Genomic DNA, 16,022 nt, shown 5'->3' with positions numbered 1-16,022 from the left:
GTGATGTGCTGCCCATGTTACCTGCAGTCCACCATAATCGTACAATAGCCTTCTATTCAAGCCAGAATGATTTCAGTATTTTCATATAAGAACAACATTCTTTCCTTGTATATATATATATATAAAACATTTTGAAGAAGTGTAGCTCTGAGACTTGGGACACCTTGCATTCGAATAGTCCAAATCAAAGGCATTTTAAGACAAAAGGTCAAGTCTTACACTCTATTGAATTGGTGTATAGTTGAGGGTCTAGCAAGGATCAACACATGAAGTTGATATGTCACTTGTAAGTAATATACTTGGCACCTCCCATTGTGTGACTTTTGGGGGTCCTTAGGTGACCTCAACACTTTGAATTTGTCCTTTTGCTGTGCCTGTCTCTCATTACTCACTCAGCTTTCAAAGTCGGCCCTGCCTGCTCACTCACTCACTCACTTTGATTCTCTATTCCCCTTTAGGATTCCCCCTTTCTTTTTTCTCAAAAAATCTTTTCTCTTGGTGTTTCTCTGTTATATACATAATTTCTTATGTTTCTTTTCATTTCTTGTTTGTATGTTTTCCCTTTGCAGGTTGCTTTATTTCATGCTCGATTTGTCCTTTCACATATTCTAATTGTTCCTTAATTTGATAACCACAGTAGCCACAGTCCAATGAGTTGATGTGATTAGTCTACAGCTTACTTCCCATTTCATGTTTTGATAGCGGTTGTCATGTGTAATAAGAAATCAAAGTTGTTTGATATTAAATTATGACAACCAGCCTTTTATTTGATTAAGGTCTATTTGATAAGCAGTTTGAGGTCCAAATAAAGACAGTTACATGGTGATGTGCATCAAAAAATTGTTTATAACATTATACAATGTAAATACTAAATGAAAGGGTGTACAGAAATGAAATCCTCTATCATAATAATCCTATAAAAAGTCACTGTTGGAAAATGGAATACATTTTTTTTGTTGTACTGTAATTAATATTATGGGGTTTTTTTTTTATATTATGTCATCATTCTGATCAAATCTTTTGTTAACTAGGAATAAAAAAAAAAAACATTTGTGCAAAATAGAACATCAAAAAACAAGAATACAGTAAAAGGCTGAGAGAGCAGATCTTGAAATGCTTTTAAATGCTTTTATTTTTAACACAAGCTGTTCACAAAACAAAAATTTAAATAAAAAAAGCAAATAAAACTGCACATAATACAGAATGTTTTCAAATTGTTCTTACATTTCCTTCTATCCTTTTTTCTCATGGCCCTTTCTTTTTATCTTCCACATCCTTATCTTTTTCCATTTGCATGCTTGATCTATTGTCTGCATGAAGTAAGAATCTAACAGTTTTTTTCTCAGTCGTTTCCGAGTTCTCACTTCATTATGACTTTCACAAGTAATTAAATACACATTATGCACTTTATTCGGTCCAATGTCTGAAAATTTAGAGACTTTTAATCTAGCACTGACTAGAAGAGAGATTGTTTGGTCCTCTGAGGACACATTTATGACTGAATATGCATAATGTACATTTTTCACAAATGCAGCTTGTTTAATAATGAATCTTTTAGCTCATTCTATTATTCTGTAAACGCGTAAGATAACATTCAACTCCGCAGGGGATTAAACCCAGAGGTAGTGCCTGGGCCTCTATTAGTTTTATGGTGCATAAAAGTATGACAAATTTTAATGTTATAAAACAAAAAGCTGAATACACTTTACTGTTTTGTAAAATGCAAAGGTTGCAGATTAAGTTCTAAGCAAGAAAGTAACTTGCACATATACTTGAATCTGGAACAGAATGGCTAAGATCTGTGAAAAGCTCATGGTCTTTAATTGCATTATAAAGTTGTTTTAGGTTCTACTTTGTTGCTCAGTGTTGTAGATGTGTCAGTAACCTGATTGTCATTTTTTGTTAGAATCCCAAATTTCAGGAGCCGGTCACTCTGGACTTCCTGGATGCTGAGTTAGAAAATGATATTAAAGTTGAGGTAAAGAAACACACATGCAAACAGAAACACTTAAAAAATCCATAGTGATTCTACAGCTTCCCAGTGAGAGTGTGTGACAGATTAAGGATTAATTGGTGATTTTCCGGATGAATAAAATAGCAATTCACTGTATACAGATAATCCACAACCTTATATGCAAGAGCTTTGCAGAGTGGCAGATGTGGCATTTAAAATGAAATGCTTATAGTACATATTACAGTGTACCACTGCATTCGACTCTTCAGCTGTTTCGATGTGGGTGCCATGTGGTAGGTGGGTGTTCTTCTGTGTTTAGATACGCAGTACAGTGTAACAACAGGCTGTTAGGGCTTTAAAAGTTTAGTGCTTGGGCACTATAAGCATTTAATGTGCCCAAGCCTAAGGGCACATCAACCCGCATCTAATGTGCCCAAGTGTTCTGGAACAAATCCATCCTTCCCCCAACTGAGAAATGAAAAACATGGATCTCAAGATGTTTTATAATACATTACTTAAGCTTGAGACAACCCTAGGACAACCCTACAGAACATGCTGGACTGGTAAATTGCACTTCAGATGTGGAATGCTTTTAGAGATAGGAAAGGACATGTCTGGATATACATTTTCTATTAAATGATAAATCAAATGATTACTTGTTTATTCTCGTTTAGATACGAACAAAGATGATCGACAGGGTCCCTGGTGAGCAGAAGAAGATCGAAACCCTGGTGAAATCTCAGGATGAGGTGTGTAAACATTCATCCTGAAATACGTGATTTGTTTTCTTTCCTCTGTGCAGTTCATTTCTGTTTTTCTGTCTTTTTTTCTTTTTTCTGCTGTCAGAGGTACATTGATCGAGGAGTGAGAACTTACACATGGGTGCCAGTCAATGGCACAGACTACAGGTATGTAGACCTTATACATCTGGTGCATTCTTGCTTGTTAAGCCCATTTGTCTTGACATCAACATTGATTTGTTAGCTTAAAGGGCAATTCCACAGATTTTTCAACATTTTACAGCATAATTTGCTTGTTCAGAGGAAAACACAAAGAATGGACGAGTGTTTAAGTCAACGTTAGACAACTCTTTAAATCATTGCATTGTGGGACAAAGTACAATTGTCTCAGAAATTTTAGGAAAGCAACATTTATATTTACATTTATGGCATTTGGCAGATGCCCTTATCCATAGTGACTTACATTTATCTCATTCATACAACTGAGCAGCTATGGTGTTAAGGGCCTTGCTCAGGGGCCCAGGAGTAGCAGCTTGGTATGGCTGGGATTTGAACTCACGACCTTAGGAGCCAAAGTTCCAAGCCTTAACCACCAAGCTACCACATTGTGAGAAATGTTAGTCACATTAAAATAGCAATAAATAGTTTTTTTGCCAGAAATGGGTTTTCCTTCCAATCAGGAACTGAACTATAAAATTAAAGGATAATTAAATAAAAAAATATGAATCAATCTGCTAATTAGCCAACCCGCTTTTCTACTTTTACCCCAGTAAATAAGGCAACGCATCAAATTTCAATATTATGCAAATCCTCTAATATTCTAAACCCAGATAAATATATTTTATTGGATATGGATACAAAACAAATTCCTCAGCAATTCTTTAAAGAGTTGCTAGTTTTTCAAAAGAGGTCCTACTCACTGTTTCCGACAGGGAAGCAAATTGTAGTAGGGTTTTACATAGAGTCTTTTTCCAAAACAACAAAGTAGGAAACTATGAGGGTATATCCTTTGGAATGGAATGGTGTACATCCCTCCCTCCAGTTTTAGAGATTTGTGGAATCTATGCCAAGACACACATCTGTATGTTATATCATAAAATCGCTTTAAGGCAGCCACAATATATTTGTAACCATTTTGCAATAACATGCTGTGGGTGTCATTTCAAGACATGAAGGTTTATAAAACCTTGGAAACTCTATTTGCTGTAAGTAGAATAGTGGATATCAAACACTCAGTGTCTGTTCACTTCACAACAAGCAAACTATACACAAAATTAGAAAAAATCTGAATTTCCCTTTAATTTATTGATATATTCTGTGTACCTGTGTGTTTGTTCGTGTGTTTGTTCGTGTGTGTGTGTGTGGTGTGTGTGTGTGTGTGTGTGTGTGTGTGTGTGTGTGTGTGTGTGTGTGTGTGTGTGTGTGTGTTTTGTGTGCGTGTGTGTTCTATAGTTTGGCCTTGGTTTTGCCTGAGTACAACATGCACTACATCCAAGCAAACCTAGGGGACATACAGCAAGCCATGTGTGAGTATCAGTACTAATTTGGAGTGTTTTTTGACTGTCACTCCTCTGCTGTGCATTGTTTTTTTTTTTTGCATTAGAAATGCACTCCAGACTTTTTCTTGTTGTCTCTGTATGATTAAAGCTTTCAAAGTATTTTGTCAATGCCATAAGTCACTAAACGTACAGTTTGTGATGTTTGAAGGTATTCATAGACGTTTAAAGTTCCATTTTAAGATAATAGCATTTAAATGATACTTAATAAAAAAAAAGGTTGGGTAAGAAACAACTTGATACCTTCTATTAAAATGTATCTGGATTGAACTATGCATTTATGACTGAAAAGGTTTAGTACAGAAGACATTCTTTTTTTTGACACAGTACAACCCCAGTTTTTAAAAACTGGGACACTGTTCTAAAATGTAAATAAAAACTAAATGCAATTTTTTGCAAATCTTTAATCCGCATTCTATTCACAATAAAGCATTTTATAGCTACAACATGTCTCAAAAAATTTTGTGAAGGCCAACAAAAGTCTGTTGGAGAAACATTTAGGTTAACTGACAACAGGTCAGTAGTACCTCTTGGGTATAAATAATGTATTTATTTTGGAATTAGGCTTGTGTGTAGAAGAGACATTGAAGTTTAATTACATATCAAATTTGAGATCACTCAAGGCCCTCCTTTATCTATGCTGAGGTTATTAAATGTAATTCCTGAGATAATGCAGAAGTTTCCCCTCATCCGGAACATATATACTTTTTTTAAATTTGACTCTCCAAGTCAAAATGATATCTCTTTGGCTTTCTTGATGGAAAGAAGCAACAAAATGCTGCCACGTCTGCACTTCTTTTTGCTTTCCTGTCAGGTTTAGACAGATTATTATGTGTGGTACTGGCTCCTGTTAAGTATGCTAGGATTGTTGATGGGGGCTGTAGTTTCACCAGTCTAAAAGAACTCTTGCAAAACAGAGAAATTGTCTTCAGTTCAGGTTGAGGGAAACAGCTGTCTGATGGTACAAGCTGTTTTTTGCCGACTGCTCTGCTTGAGAGCAGAACTCCATCAGAAACAGAGTCACCACAGATACTTCCTGTACTTGCTGAAAAGCAGCATTATACATGAGCACATGGACTTTGTGGCTCTACTGAGAAAATGCTCAGTCCGACCTGGTGCTTTGGTGAAATACCAAACTTTTGGATTAGACAAATTCGGATTAGACAGGTGGCAAAAGGTGTTATGGCTCTCTCCATGCCCTTAGAAGCTACTTAGGTTATTTATAAAGTTTAATAATAGCAAATCACCAGATCTGCATAGGAATGCAGAGGATGCTGTACAGACTGCATGCACATACTGGAAACATGACATCCGTACACAGAAATTTCATTTAAGATCTGGGAAAAATTTGGCAACTCACATGTGGATCTCTTCGACTATCCCAAATCAGCTCATTGCCAAATGTGATTGTTTGTGGTGTAGTCTGGCAACTTTTAGGGACAAGATGAATGGAAAATTTGACTTTATGTACAATGTGCATTTTTGCATTTCTCTTGATTATTTGTTTCTTCAATAAACACTGGTCATAAAGTGTGCTCATAGCCAGCAGGGGTTTGGTTTCCACTCCTGATTTCAATGTTCAAAACGCAGTTAGACATCAGACCTCAGAACATTCTATCTTTTACAAATTAAGTTATGAAGAGCTCCTTGTCTAAGCAGAGACTGAACCACTGAAGGTTCCCCAATGAGCCATTATTTTTTTGGCTCTTGCACAAACCTGATATAGATCAGCCTTTACCTTTTGAACATGTACAAGTTGGATTTAAATGTAAACTTCTCATGCCATTCGGCAGCAAGTTGTTGTATGTGATTGATGATCCGAGAGTGTGTTGCAGATGTGCATGGATGAGGTCTGTCTCTTTGTGTCTCTGTCACTCTGCCTGTCTTTCCTTCTCTCCTTTACTGTAAGTCAGTCAAGCGTATATTTATGATGTTGTAAAGGCCCAGGTGAAGATGGCTCAGAGGGTGTAGAACGGGGTCATGTCTCTGTGTGTTTCCTCTCAGCCTTTGTGGTTCTCCACAGATCTCCTGGATGGTTTAAAAGCCTGAATGAATGCTCAGTGAGCTCCAGGGGGCTCGTTTAGCCGAGTTGAAAGTTAAAAAGTGAAGCCTAGGCATGCCCGCCAAGAGATGTTTGGCTCCGGAGAGTTGTGCAGAGTGATGAGAAGAGCATGTGAACAGAAATCATTGGAAACACAAACATTGTTCCTCATGAGCATTGTCGCTTTGTTCCTCTTACTATTGTAATGCCCAGTAGTATTCTAGTATTACTGTGAAGTTTGCTTAGTCGCTTTATTTGTAGGCAAATGCAGAAAGAAAAAAGGAGTGAAAACACAGTGTAGCAAAACTAATGCCACTATAGTAGTTTGTATATATCATACTGCACACTGCAGGAGTTCATAAACAGACATACACATACATTACATATCCCTGCTGAGAAAAGTCCTATTAACATGTCTAATTGCATGCGGGTTCAGGTAAATCCTGTAATATTAAGCAGCGAGTGCAGCGTCTTGTCATTATGTCTCGTCTGATCATAAGTCTCTTTAAATCCTGGGTCCATTAAGCATAGTACAGTGATGAAAGGGTAGGATATATGGTCACGAACAAATGGTCTTTAAAGAGAGTTAGAGGCAGACTCTCTATGAAAAACCTTTCCAGATTCTGACAGACGACCGTTGAAACATTAATTTACAAAAATCTTATAAAGGATTATAATAAAAAATTGGTCAATAAAGTCCATTATCAAATGTTTGAAATGTGTTTCTATAGTAAAGAAAGAAACAGTATCAGCCATTGCATCCTAACAGTTAACTTTTAGTTTAAACCAGGCTTGAGAAAATTTCTTACCAAAGCTGTTTTTAACAATAATCCCAGAGGTGGGCAGTAACGAAGTGCAACTACTTTGTTACTGTACTTAAGTAGATTTTTTCTGGTATCAGTATTTTACTTCACTATTTATTTTTCTGGCAAATTTTAACTTTCATTTATTACATTTTTACACAAATATCTGTACTTTCTACTTCTTAGATTTTCAAACCTGACTCGTTACTTTAGTTTGAATCTATTTTATCTAGCAGATAAAATGTAATCCACAGCAACAAACCAATATCACTGTAAAACCTTTTTAAAATTTGTACTCTAACTATCTGTAAATTCAGAAAAAGATTGGTTACTATTTGCACCTGGTTTCTCTGAAGTTGTTTTTTCTTCTCATATAGTTTTTCATTAAAGACAGCTCTGCATTCAGACTTTTTTTACAAAGCTGCTTTGGGACAATGTAAATTTTTAGAAGCGCAAAACATTTTTGTAGAATCTAACAGTTAGATTCTACAAAAATGTTTTGCGCTTCTAAAAATTTACATTAGATTCTAACTCAATTGAAAAGCAGGCAATGCTGAAAACTCTGGGACTTGGCAACCCCTTAACCGCACATTCCTCTCTCAATAACCAAGTGCCTAGTAACTGGTGAGCCATAATCAGTCAACAAAGTTTAATAAAATTCATTTTTCTTATAAAATGTTGCCAGTTGTAATCAGGTTACAGATGTGGCAAACCCTCTGGAGTAATCTATTATCTTCAACGTAACCTTGATATGGTGCAGAATAAGTGGAAGTTCTTTGGTGCAGGATGAGGGTATTTTTTATTTCCTCATTCCTGCTGTCTGGAGATTTCTGGTTGCTGTCTTAATGCCATATTGTCTCTGTTGCTATTCATGTTGAAAGAAGGAATTACACACTTGCTCATCCCCCTCCAGCTGGAACTCTACACTGTCTCTATTTGAAAGCCAGTTGTTTGGCTTCAGAGGAACTGTGTCAAGTCTGCACGTTTTATATGCAATGACTTGTTGAAATATTGTGTTCACAGTACTGGTTGGTTCATAACTCTATCTTTCTCTCTCCTGGGTAACCTGTGGGATTTACACTGTAGGGCACAAGGGCAAGTATAGCGCTTACCTCTTGTCTGTCTCTTCTTTGGTTTCAGTTTTTCTTTTTATCTTTTCACATGTTTGCATGACTCACTTATTCATTACATACACCTTATGGCATGATAAGGAATGTGCATGTGTGAGAGCGTTCTATGTCTTTATAGTACTACGAATGATAGTACTAATAATGTTGAATGAAAATGAATGGCTTGTAATGATGGCTTCCAGTTTGTTACTTTTTACTGTTTATCTGCGTGTATCTTGTGGATATTGCTTTTGCGTGTGACGGTTGATGTGTATTAGGGCAGTGAGGTTTGAGTTTGTGACTTGCCATCCCTTTTTTTCTGCAGTCTCAGATACTATGCAGGTGGAGAAGTTTGAGGATTATGGGTACACGTTTATAGCACCCAGGTAGGTCTCTGCTCCATCCTCATTCTCTCATACACAAAAACACAGAGACTTGACTGCAAGTTTAGACCTTCCAAAGCTTATGTAATGTTGCGTTTATCCTAGGTTTTACCTCTAAGCACACAGCCCAGATTTAATATAGCCGCACCAAACAATATACACTATATTGCCAAAAGTTATAAGTATTATAACCTAGTTATAAGTATTGTATGTGCTTTTTCAGCATCGCATTCCACATTTAGTTCCAATTTTCTCTTATAAGTTCCTCCACTCTTCTGTTCCACTAGATTTTGGATTGTGCTTGTAGAGATTTGTGTTCATTAGCCACAAGGGTGTAAGTAATATCAGGTACTGATGTAGGGTGAAGAGGCCTGGGGTGCAGTCATTTTGATAATTCATCCAAAAGGTGTTCAGTAGGGTTGAGATCATAGCTTTATAGCAGGCGACTCAAGATCTTTTTCTCCAAACCATGCAAACCATAGCTTTAAGGAGCTCACTTTGTGCACAGGTGCATTGCCATACTGGAACAGATTTGGGCTTTCAAATAAACTAAAAAGTTTATTATAGTAGTGGTAACAGTTTGAAAAAGAACCACATATAGCAGAAAAGGTCAGGTGACGCAATACTTTTGTCCATATATTGTAAATCTGATTAATCTAGGCAGTGAGCGTCTATTTTTTTATTTGAATTTTTTTAATTGCATTTTTGCTTTTGTGTCGGATAAAATTGCAATGATTTTCTGTAGAGAATATTGCCAGGACCTGAAACCCTCCACGAACAACATTCAATTCCTAATGGATGTCAACCAATACATCGACAAGAGAACACCCAATGATCCAATGTGTAAGTGCACATTTGACATCTGACAAACATTTGTATGATAGAAACGAATCGAACTTTATCACTCTGAGATCAGTATCATTTCAACCCAACACAATAAAACATGTTGGTGTTCGTAGTATGTTGGAGGATTTGCTTTTCAGCAGCAGATTTGCTTTTTAAATCCAGATAATTAATTAAAGTGTTCCAGGGACATACTGTAAACACAAATAATTTACATAAAAGTAATGAAGGATTACAGTGATGAAACTAAACCATGTAACAAAACTCACCTTGGTGTTTAGATGACGTCTTCCTTTACATGAGCTCTCTCTGAAATCATTATCAAAGCTCTGATACGTTTACAACCCTGAAGGAAGTAAATCGATGAATGATCTCATGCTGTTGGAGACGAGTGTCCTTTTTCTTATACTTGCTTGCTCAGGTGCTTTCCCACTCATGTGATGTCACTTTGTGTCTTATTCACTCACTGTGAAGGTGACTCTGGAGTGCACTTGATTTAAAGTAGCCTTTGTGATTGATTAGTCTGGTCTGGAACATCATTACTGTCTCTATTACCCTCTTGCTCAGATTCTAATGATTCACTGCTTATCTCATCCTATCTCATACATACACTAACACACTCACACACACATAGATACACACTCACATACACACACTAGCTTTTAAAGCTTTTAAGGTTTTTGGTATTTTTTTTTTATTTTATTTTAATATAAACATCATGCTGAGTATTTTCATAGCAGTAGAGTGCTTTGACAATTATTGATCATTGTCCAGAACAAATCGGCTCCAATCATTGCCATGCCACGTTCGACTATTCATTATTTACTTGCATAAAGTTACAAAGTGTTCAACATTTGTTCTGCACACATCATCTACTTTTTAACACATTGCATGTGCATGATATTAGTCTGTATCCCCAAAATCTGCTTTGCTTTTTTATTCTGTAGATTTAAATCAGAACATAATTAAATTCTTTCAAAACGGAAAATATACAATTGCATATTCTTGGAGAGAATATTGGCACAGCAGGCATATTGTCACCTTATAACTATGTTTTATTGTAAAGAGGGAGTTGTGCCCGTTCACCCAGTGGTCTTTTGTGTTTTTATGGGGGTAGGTGGGGGTCGCTTTTTTTCCCCCATTTCCTAAAACATGCCAGTAGGTGGATTGGTTGCATAAAATTTTCTTGAAGTAGGAGAGTGTGTCTGTGTATATATGTGTGTGTGTGTCCGACCATACATGCTCTATTCCTGCACTGCACCCAGAAAACAATGCAGATTCATGGCAACCCTGACCAGCAGAAAGAAGTTAATGAAGATACATTAATGATACATACGGTACATAATGCTTTTCTATTTTTCAGGTAATGTGACTTTGCTTAACAGGCTGTTACTGGACGCTGGTCTCACAGCTGAACTGGTTAATCTCTGGAAAAAGCAGAGTGTGTAAGTCTACGTAATATATTTCATTATAAATAAAATTATTATGGTGAACTTTAACCTTAAATTCACTCCAGACTTTGAAAGTTTAGACAACTGGAGTTGTATAATTGTCATAAATTTACATTTGAAGACATTTGGAACTTGGAAATTTGGAAAATTTGTAAATTTGAATCAGTGTGTTGAATAGTCCAATTTTATAGCAAACTTTACTTAAAGTTGCCTATTATATTGAAGTTATGACGGGGGTGAGAAGGTAATTGAAATACAGTAGTTTATAAAATTGCAAAATATTTTTTTCAAATAAGAAAAAAAAAGAAATTCAGCTCTGTTGCTGTCAAGCTCTTAATCAGTTCTGATGCAGTCATGTAATTGGTTACAATACATTCAACCTCATTTAATAAAACAGGTGTTTTTAAGGAGTTCGGGACAACGTTCTGAAAAAGCAGGCTTTGGTGATAACAAACTTCTCAAACTCTGAACAGCCTTCAAATCCACTGTGATAAAAGGCAGGATGCAGTCCACCATGTAAAGAAGGCATTAGTCAGAGAGGCAACCAAGGGGCCAGCTGTAACTTGAGTTGGAAATGCTGTAAACAGGACAGTCCTGTCCTTGACATTCGAAAAAGCTGTGTATTATGGAGATGTAGGGAAATCAAGCCATTACTGGAAAATATAAATACATAAAATCTCAACTGGAGGCATAGAAATTCTTTATAAGGATGACACCAAAATTGAAAATGTTTTTCTTTGAAGATAAACCCAACACAGATGATCAACCTGAGAACAATGTAAAGCATGGTGGTAGTAGCATTATGCTTTGGATATACAGGCATGTTGCTGTTTCTCAGCAGGTAAACTGGAAGGGTTAGCAGAATAGAGCTGGGGTTCAGCTGTCAATAAGACAGTGACCCTAAGTATACTGCAAAATCTACACTGGGGTGGTTTAAAAACAAGAACCCTGCAACGGCATTAAATTGGCACAGTGAAAGCCCAGAGCAAAATCCCAAAAATGTGTGCTTTTTGATATTATTCATATAATCTGACATAAATCAAGCAATAATGCCAAGAGAAATGTGGAAAGATATCAGGATCCAGATACATAAAGCTGATAGAAAGAATTCTCAAAAGATTTTCAAATTAAGATTCAGCCAAACATTTCTAAGAAGCATTGACCAAAAGGTGAAAACTTTTGCAACTAACAAATGTTAATGTCCTAATTAAATGATGAAAATCAGAGTTAATTCCAGGCTGTGAAAATATACTGGATCCTTCTTAAGCAAAAATAAATAAATAAGTTGATAGAGCAGTAATTGTCAATGTGAGCATTGGGTATTGTTGCTTGTCATTTCATTTATTTTGTTGTTCATTTACACTGAGTGGCTCAGTGCTCGTTAAACCCTTTTAAACTGGCTCAAAACAGACCATTAGACATCATGTGTGACTGATTCACTGGTTCAATTGAGACATGCAACTTAATTGTTAAAGTAAACATGTTATAATTATTATTTGTTGTGTTACAGAGAAGGTGTGTTAGCCAGGTTTGTGGCTACAGATGGGGGCATTACACGGGTTTACCCTAAAAGGTAAGAAACAGCATTTTATTTAATCGTAGTCGAGTATGTTAAAAATGTGTCTGTGTTCTGATCGTACATTTCTCATCCATATGTGAGAGGTATTAGGTGCTTTTTTACAAAAGACGCAGGATGTGGGAGAGAATTTCTGGAAGCATGTGATTCTCAGCGGGAACACTGAAGACTTGTGATGGGCCTGTCCTGCTGTTTTAAATCACAGAAAGTAGTTTATGTACTCAGACTCACTTTGTTCTCTCTTTCCCCCTTTTTTTTCTCTTTCTTTCTGTCATTAACTGTACTCTATAAAAGTGTGAGACTAAAACTGAGTTCATAAAGCAGTTTTTTTCTAGTTTGAAACAGCAGGATAGTCTGTGTGCAAATTGTTCAGAGGGTCAGGCATAAATAGTCACAAACAGCGAAATGAATTTATGAACTTTATGTATTTAATTATTCTTATTTCACACAGCTATCAAATTTGCAATTCGTATTGGTTAGAAGATGGTGAATCATTTTCTCTAACAGCTCAACATGTACAGTCATTTCAACTTTACTCCAAATCACATACTGTATGTTTATATATAATGTGTTTGTTTTGATATAGAGGTGTTTATAGCGTAACAATACATTATTATGCCTCACGTAAGCTAAGGATAAGAATAAACACATTATTAAAGCGCTGTTATTTATGAGAAAACATCTAATTTTGACATTATGAAACTTTCTGAATGAGTTTCTATTGTCAATTCTATTTAATTGATATATAATATTATATTATATATTATTATATATTATTTATTATATAATTATAATATTATAAAATTATATATAATATTAAAGCTGCTTCAGCATTACTACATAACTTGTTTGTGGACATTCCACAATATTACAGTACCTATACCAACATAGAGTTTCTAAAAGTAAATAAAATGTGGTGTGTTACTCATTAAACTAAAACGCATGCATTTTTCGAATAAATTAAATAAAGGAAGAAAAGGAATAAATCACAATGTTAAGATGTTCTCAAAGAACAATACTACAAATGTTCCAAATAGCTCAACATACAGCCATTATTGTCAAAACAAAATAACTGGCAACAAAAGTGAGTACACACTAATTGAACATGCCAAAACTATGTCCAAAGTGTCAATATTTTGTGTGAGCACCATTGCCATCTAGCACTGTGTTAATCCTTCTGGGCATGGAATTTACCGGAGCTGCACAGGTTGTTGCTGGGATCCTCTTCCACTCCTGATAATGACCACTGACAAGCGGACCTTCTGCTTCTGCAACCACTTAAGCTATGTTGGTAGCAATGTTGCATCTTAGATCTGTACTGCTATACAATCTGCTCATTGATTATTCAAAAATATATCCAAGTATATATATATATATATATATATATATATATATATATATATATATATTGAAAACCTAGGATTACATTTGATCCCCTCATCTCATTAGCATGTAATATCTGTTTCAGTGCTGGAGAGGATTGGACCGAGAATACAGAGACCTTTGATTCCAGTTTCTACAAACGGAGTTTAGACAATGACATTTACATCTTCACTGCCCCTTATGTCAACAGTAAGCAGTCACCAGGCCACACACACATTGTAGGCATCTTGCAGGTGTTTGAGAGAGCGCGTGTGTGAGTATATGAGAGAGAGAGAGAGAGAGAGAGAGAGAGAGAGAGAGCGAGAGCGAGCGAGCGAGAGCTGAGGGTGGGTGGGATTGTGTGTGTGTTTGTCCACATTAGACCACTTTATGAGTAGGCTTTTCTTCTCATTGGCATGCTTCTGATCACAGCTGTTCGTCTATTTGATGCTTGCATGCATGCACACACGCTTTATCTCCTTCCAAGATGCACTAAGCCTGTGTTACTTAAAGAATGTCATCGTATGAATAATCCCCACCTGCACACAAGTGTGGTCTGGATCAATCTCACATATACACATGGGCACACACACACCCACACACACACACACACACACACACACACACACACACACACACACACACCCAGACACACACACACCACAATCCCACACACAAAACACTACATGCCTTAATAGACCCTACCTAGAAACATGCTGTGTTTCTCGAGGTTTGATAGTAATTTGAAGAGCAGAGACCCCGATTATTTGTGAACATTGCTTTCAAGTTTTGAATTCTGATGCTGTTATCAGAATGGTGGCTTGCAGTTCAGGGGCTTCAGCTTTATTGTACATCTCTTGACCCTTAGAAGGTGTGTGGGTATGTTTTATATCTTGGTAGGTCTCCAGAAGGTTATGAAAATCTGACAGTTATGACCTTGTGGGGACTTTTAGCTAGTCCCCATGAGAAATTTTATTTCATTTTATATTGAAAATACTTGCTGTATGGTCCTTACAAGGACAGAAAGACAGACACGTGTGTGTGTGTGTGTGTGTGTGTGTGTGTGTGTGTGTGTGTGTGTGTGTTTCTGTCTCTTTCTCCCCTCATTAAACAGAGAGCAGGGAGTCCAGCTATGAATCTGGCATTCTGGTCAGTAAAGCTGTAGAACTGGACTTCAATGGAGTCAAACTCAAACCAGCTGGTGAGCACACAAAAGAATTACTGATCACTTTTCAATTGATGAGGACTTAGAGAAGTAGTTCAGCCATAAATCAAATGTACACAATTTTCCACTTATTTCCACTTTAAACAAATGTAGTCAATGAGCAAAGACATTTGGTTGTTTTTCTCCCCTCCACATTTGCTCCTTTAGTGTTTTACTGGTGCTTTAAAGACCAATATGGCTAACACGTAATGAAAATCTCACCCAATTCATCATCGCTGTTCTTTTTTCTTTATTTAAATTGCAGGTATAGACAGTTTATATATATATATATATATAAAGCATTTCACTGCATGTCGTACTCTGTATGTACATGTATGTGACAAATACAATTTGATTTCATTTTATTTGATTTGATATATATATAAAACTGTATTATAATATCAGGTGGATTTATTTCATTTCAAGGTTTGTAACTGTAGGTTCTGGCAGTTTTAAAATAATTTGGATATAGGTTTAAAAACATAATAATTGAGCCAGAAGTGACAAATGCTGAAATAATGGAAAGGAACCAGACACAGAAAGCAAGCCATTTTCATCTGGGTGACAACAGATTCTTTGTCCTTGTAATTACAGCCGAAATTCTTGGGTATAATTCTGCCCTCTCTACATGAAACCATCCCCTATACGGTACAGTGAGCAGCTACACTGTTGAAAGGTTAAATGTAAATATATTACACTTTGTTCCAGCTTTACAGGAGCAAACTAGTGTATGAACTGGCTATGCTATGAATGTGTATTTGCATAAGGCCACACTGCGATGGTTAGTTGTCCCATCCAGGGTGTGTTTAGGGATAGGACTCAGATAAAGTGATTAATGGAGATAAATGTGGGATTTAATGAGAGACTTCCATCATTGCACTAAAGCACCAAACATGTCTTGGCATTTATATGGGAAATAGTGTAAATTTGATTTTCCCAATACGATACCTGACATGGGTTTGCAAATTATGTATTCACGGTACTCTGAACTCACTGCTTT

At 36.3% G+C, this 16,022-nt stretch overlaps 1 protein-coding gene across 3 annotated transcripts in view; it reads left to right on the top strand.

Moving 5' to 3' along the window:
- The window catches only part of LOC310731835 (voltage-dependent calcium channel subunit alpha-2/delta-1), a 113,692-nt gene that overhangs the window by 85,514 nt on the left and 12,156 nt on the right, over positions 1-16,022 (top strand). For 2 of the 3 annotated variants that reach the window (XM_083551740.1, XM_083551742.1), the window contains exons 19-28: positions 1,907-1,978; positions 2,629-2,703; positions 2,801-2,862; positions 4,147-4,220; positions 8,529-8,589; positions 9,332-9,429; positions 10,793-10,874; positions 12,391-12,453; positions 13,925-14,028; positions 14,933-15,019. In XM_083551740.1, coding sequence (XP_083407866.1) covers positions 1,907-1,978; positions 2,629-2,703; positions 2,801-2,862; positions 4,147-4,220; positions 8,529-8,589; positions 9,332-9,429; positions 10,793-10,874; positions 12,391-12,453; positions 13,925-14,028; positions 14,933-15,019 — 778 coding nt within the window. The remainder of the gene's footprint in view (positions 1-1,906; positions 1,979-2,628; positions 2,704-2,800; positions 2,863-4,146; positions 4,221-8,528; positions 8,590-9,331; positions 9,430-10,792; positions 10,875-12,390; positions 12,454-13,924; positions 14,029-14,932; positions 15,020-16,022) is intronic. The other variant, XM_083551741.1, reaches the window with a different exon arrangement.

The sequence above is a fragment of the Silurus aristotelis genome (assembly GCF_946808225.1).
Source record: "Silurus aristotelis genome assembly, chromosome: 10".
NCBI classification, from domain to species: domain Eukaryota; kingdom Metazoa; phylum Chordata; class Actinopteri; order Siluriformes; family Siluridae; genus Silurus; species Silurus aristotelis.
The sequence above is the reverse complement of the archived record's forward strand: the minus strand, read 5'-3'. Positions and strand labels throughout refer to the sequence as shown.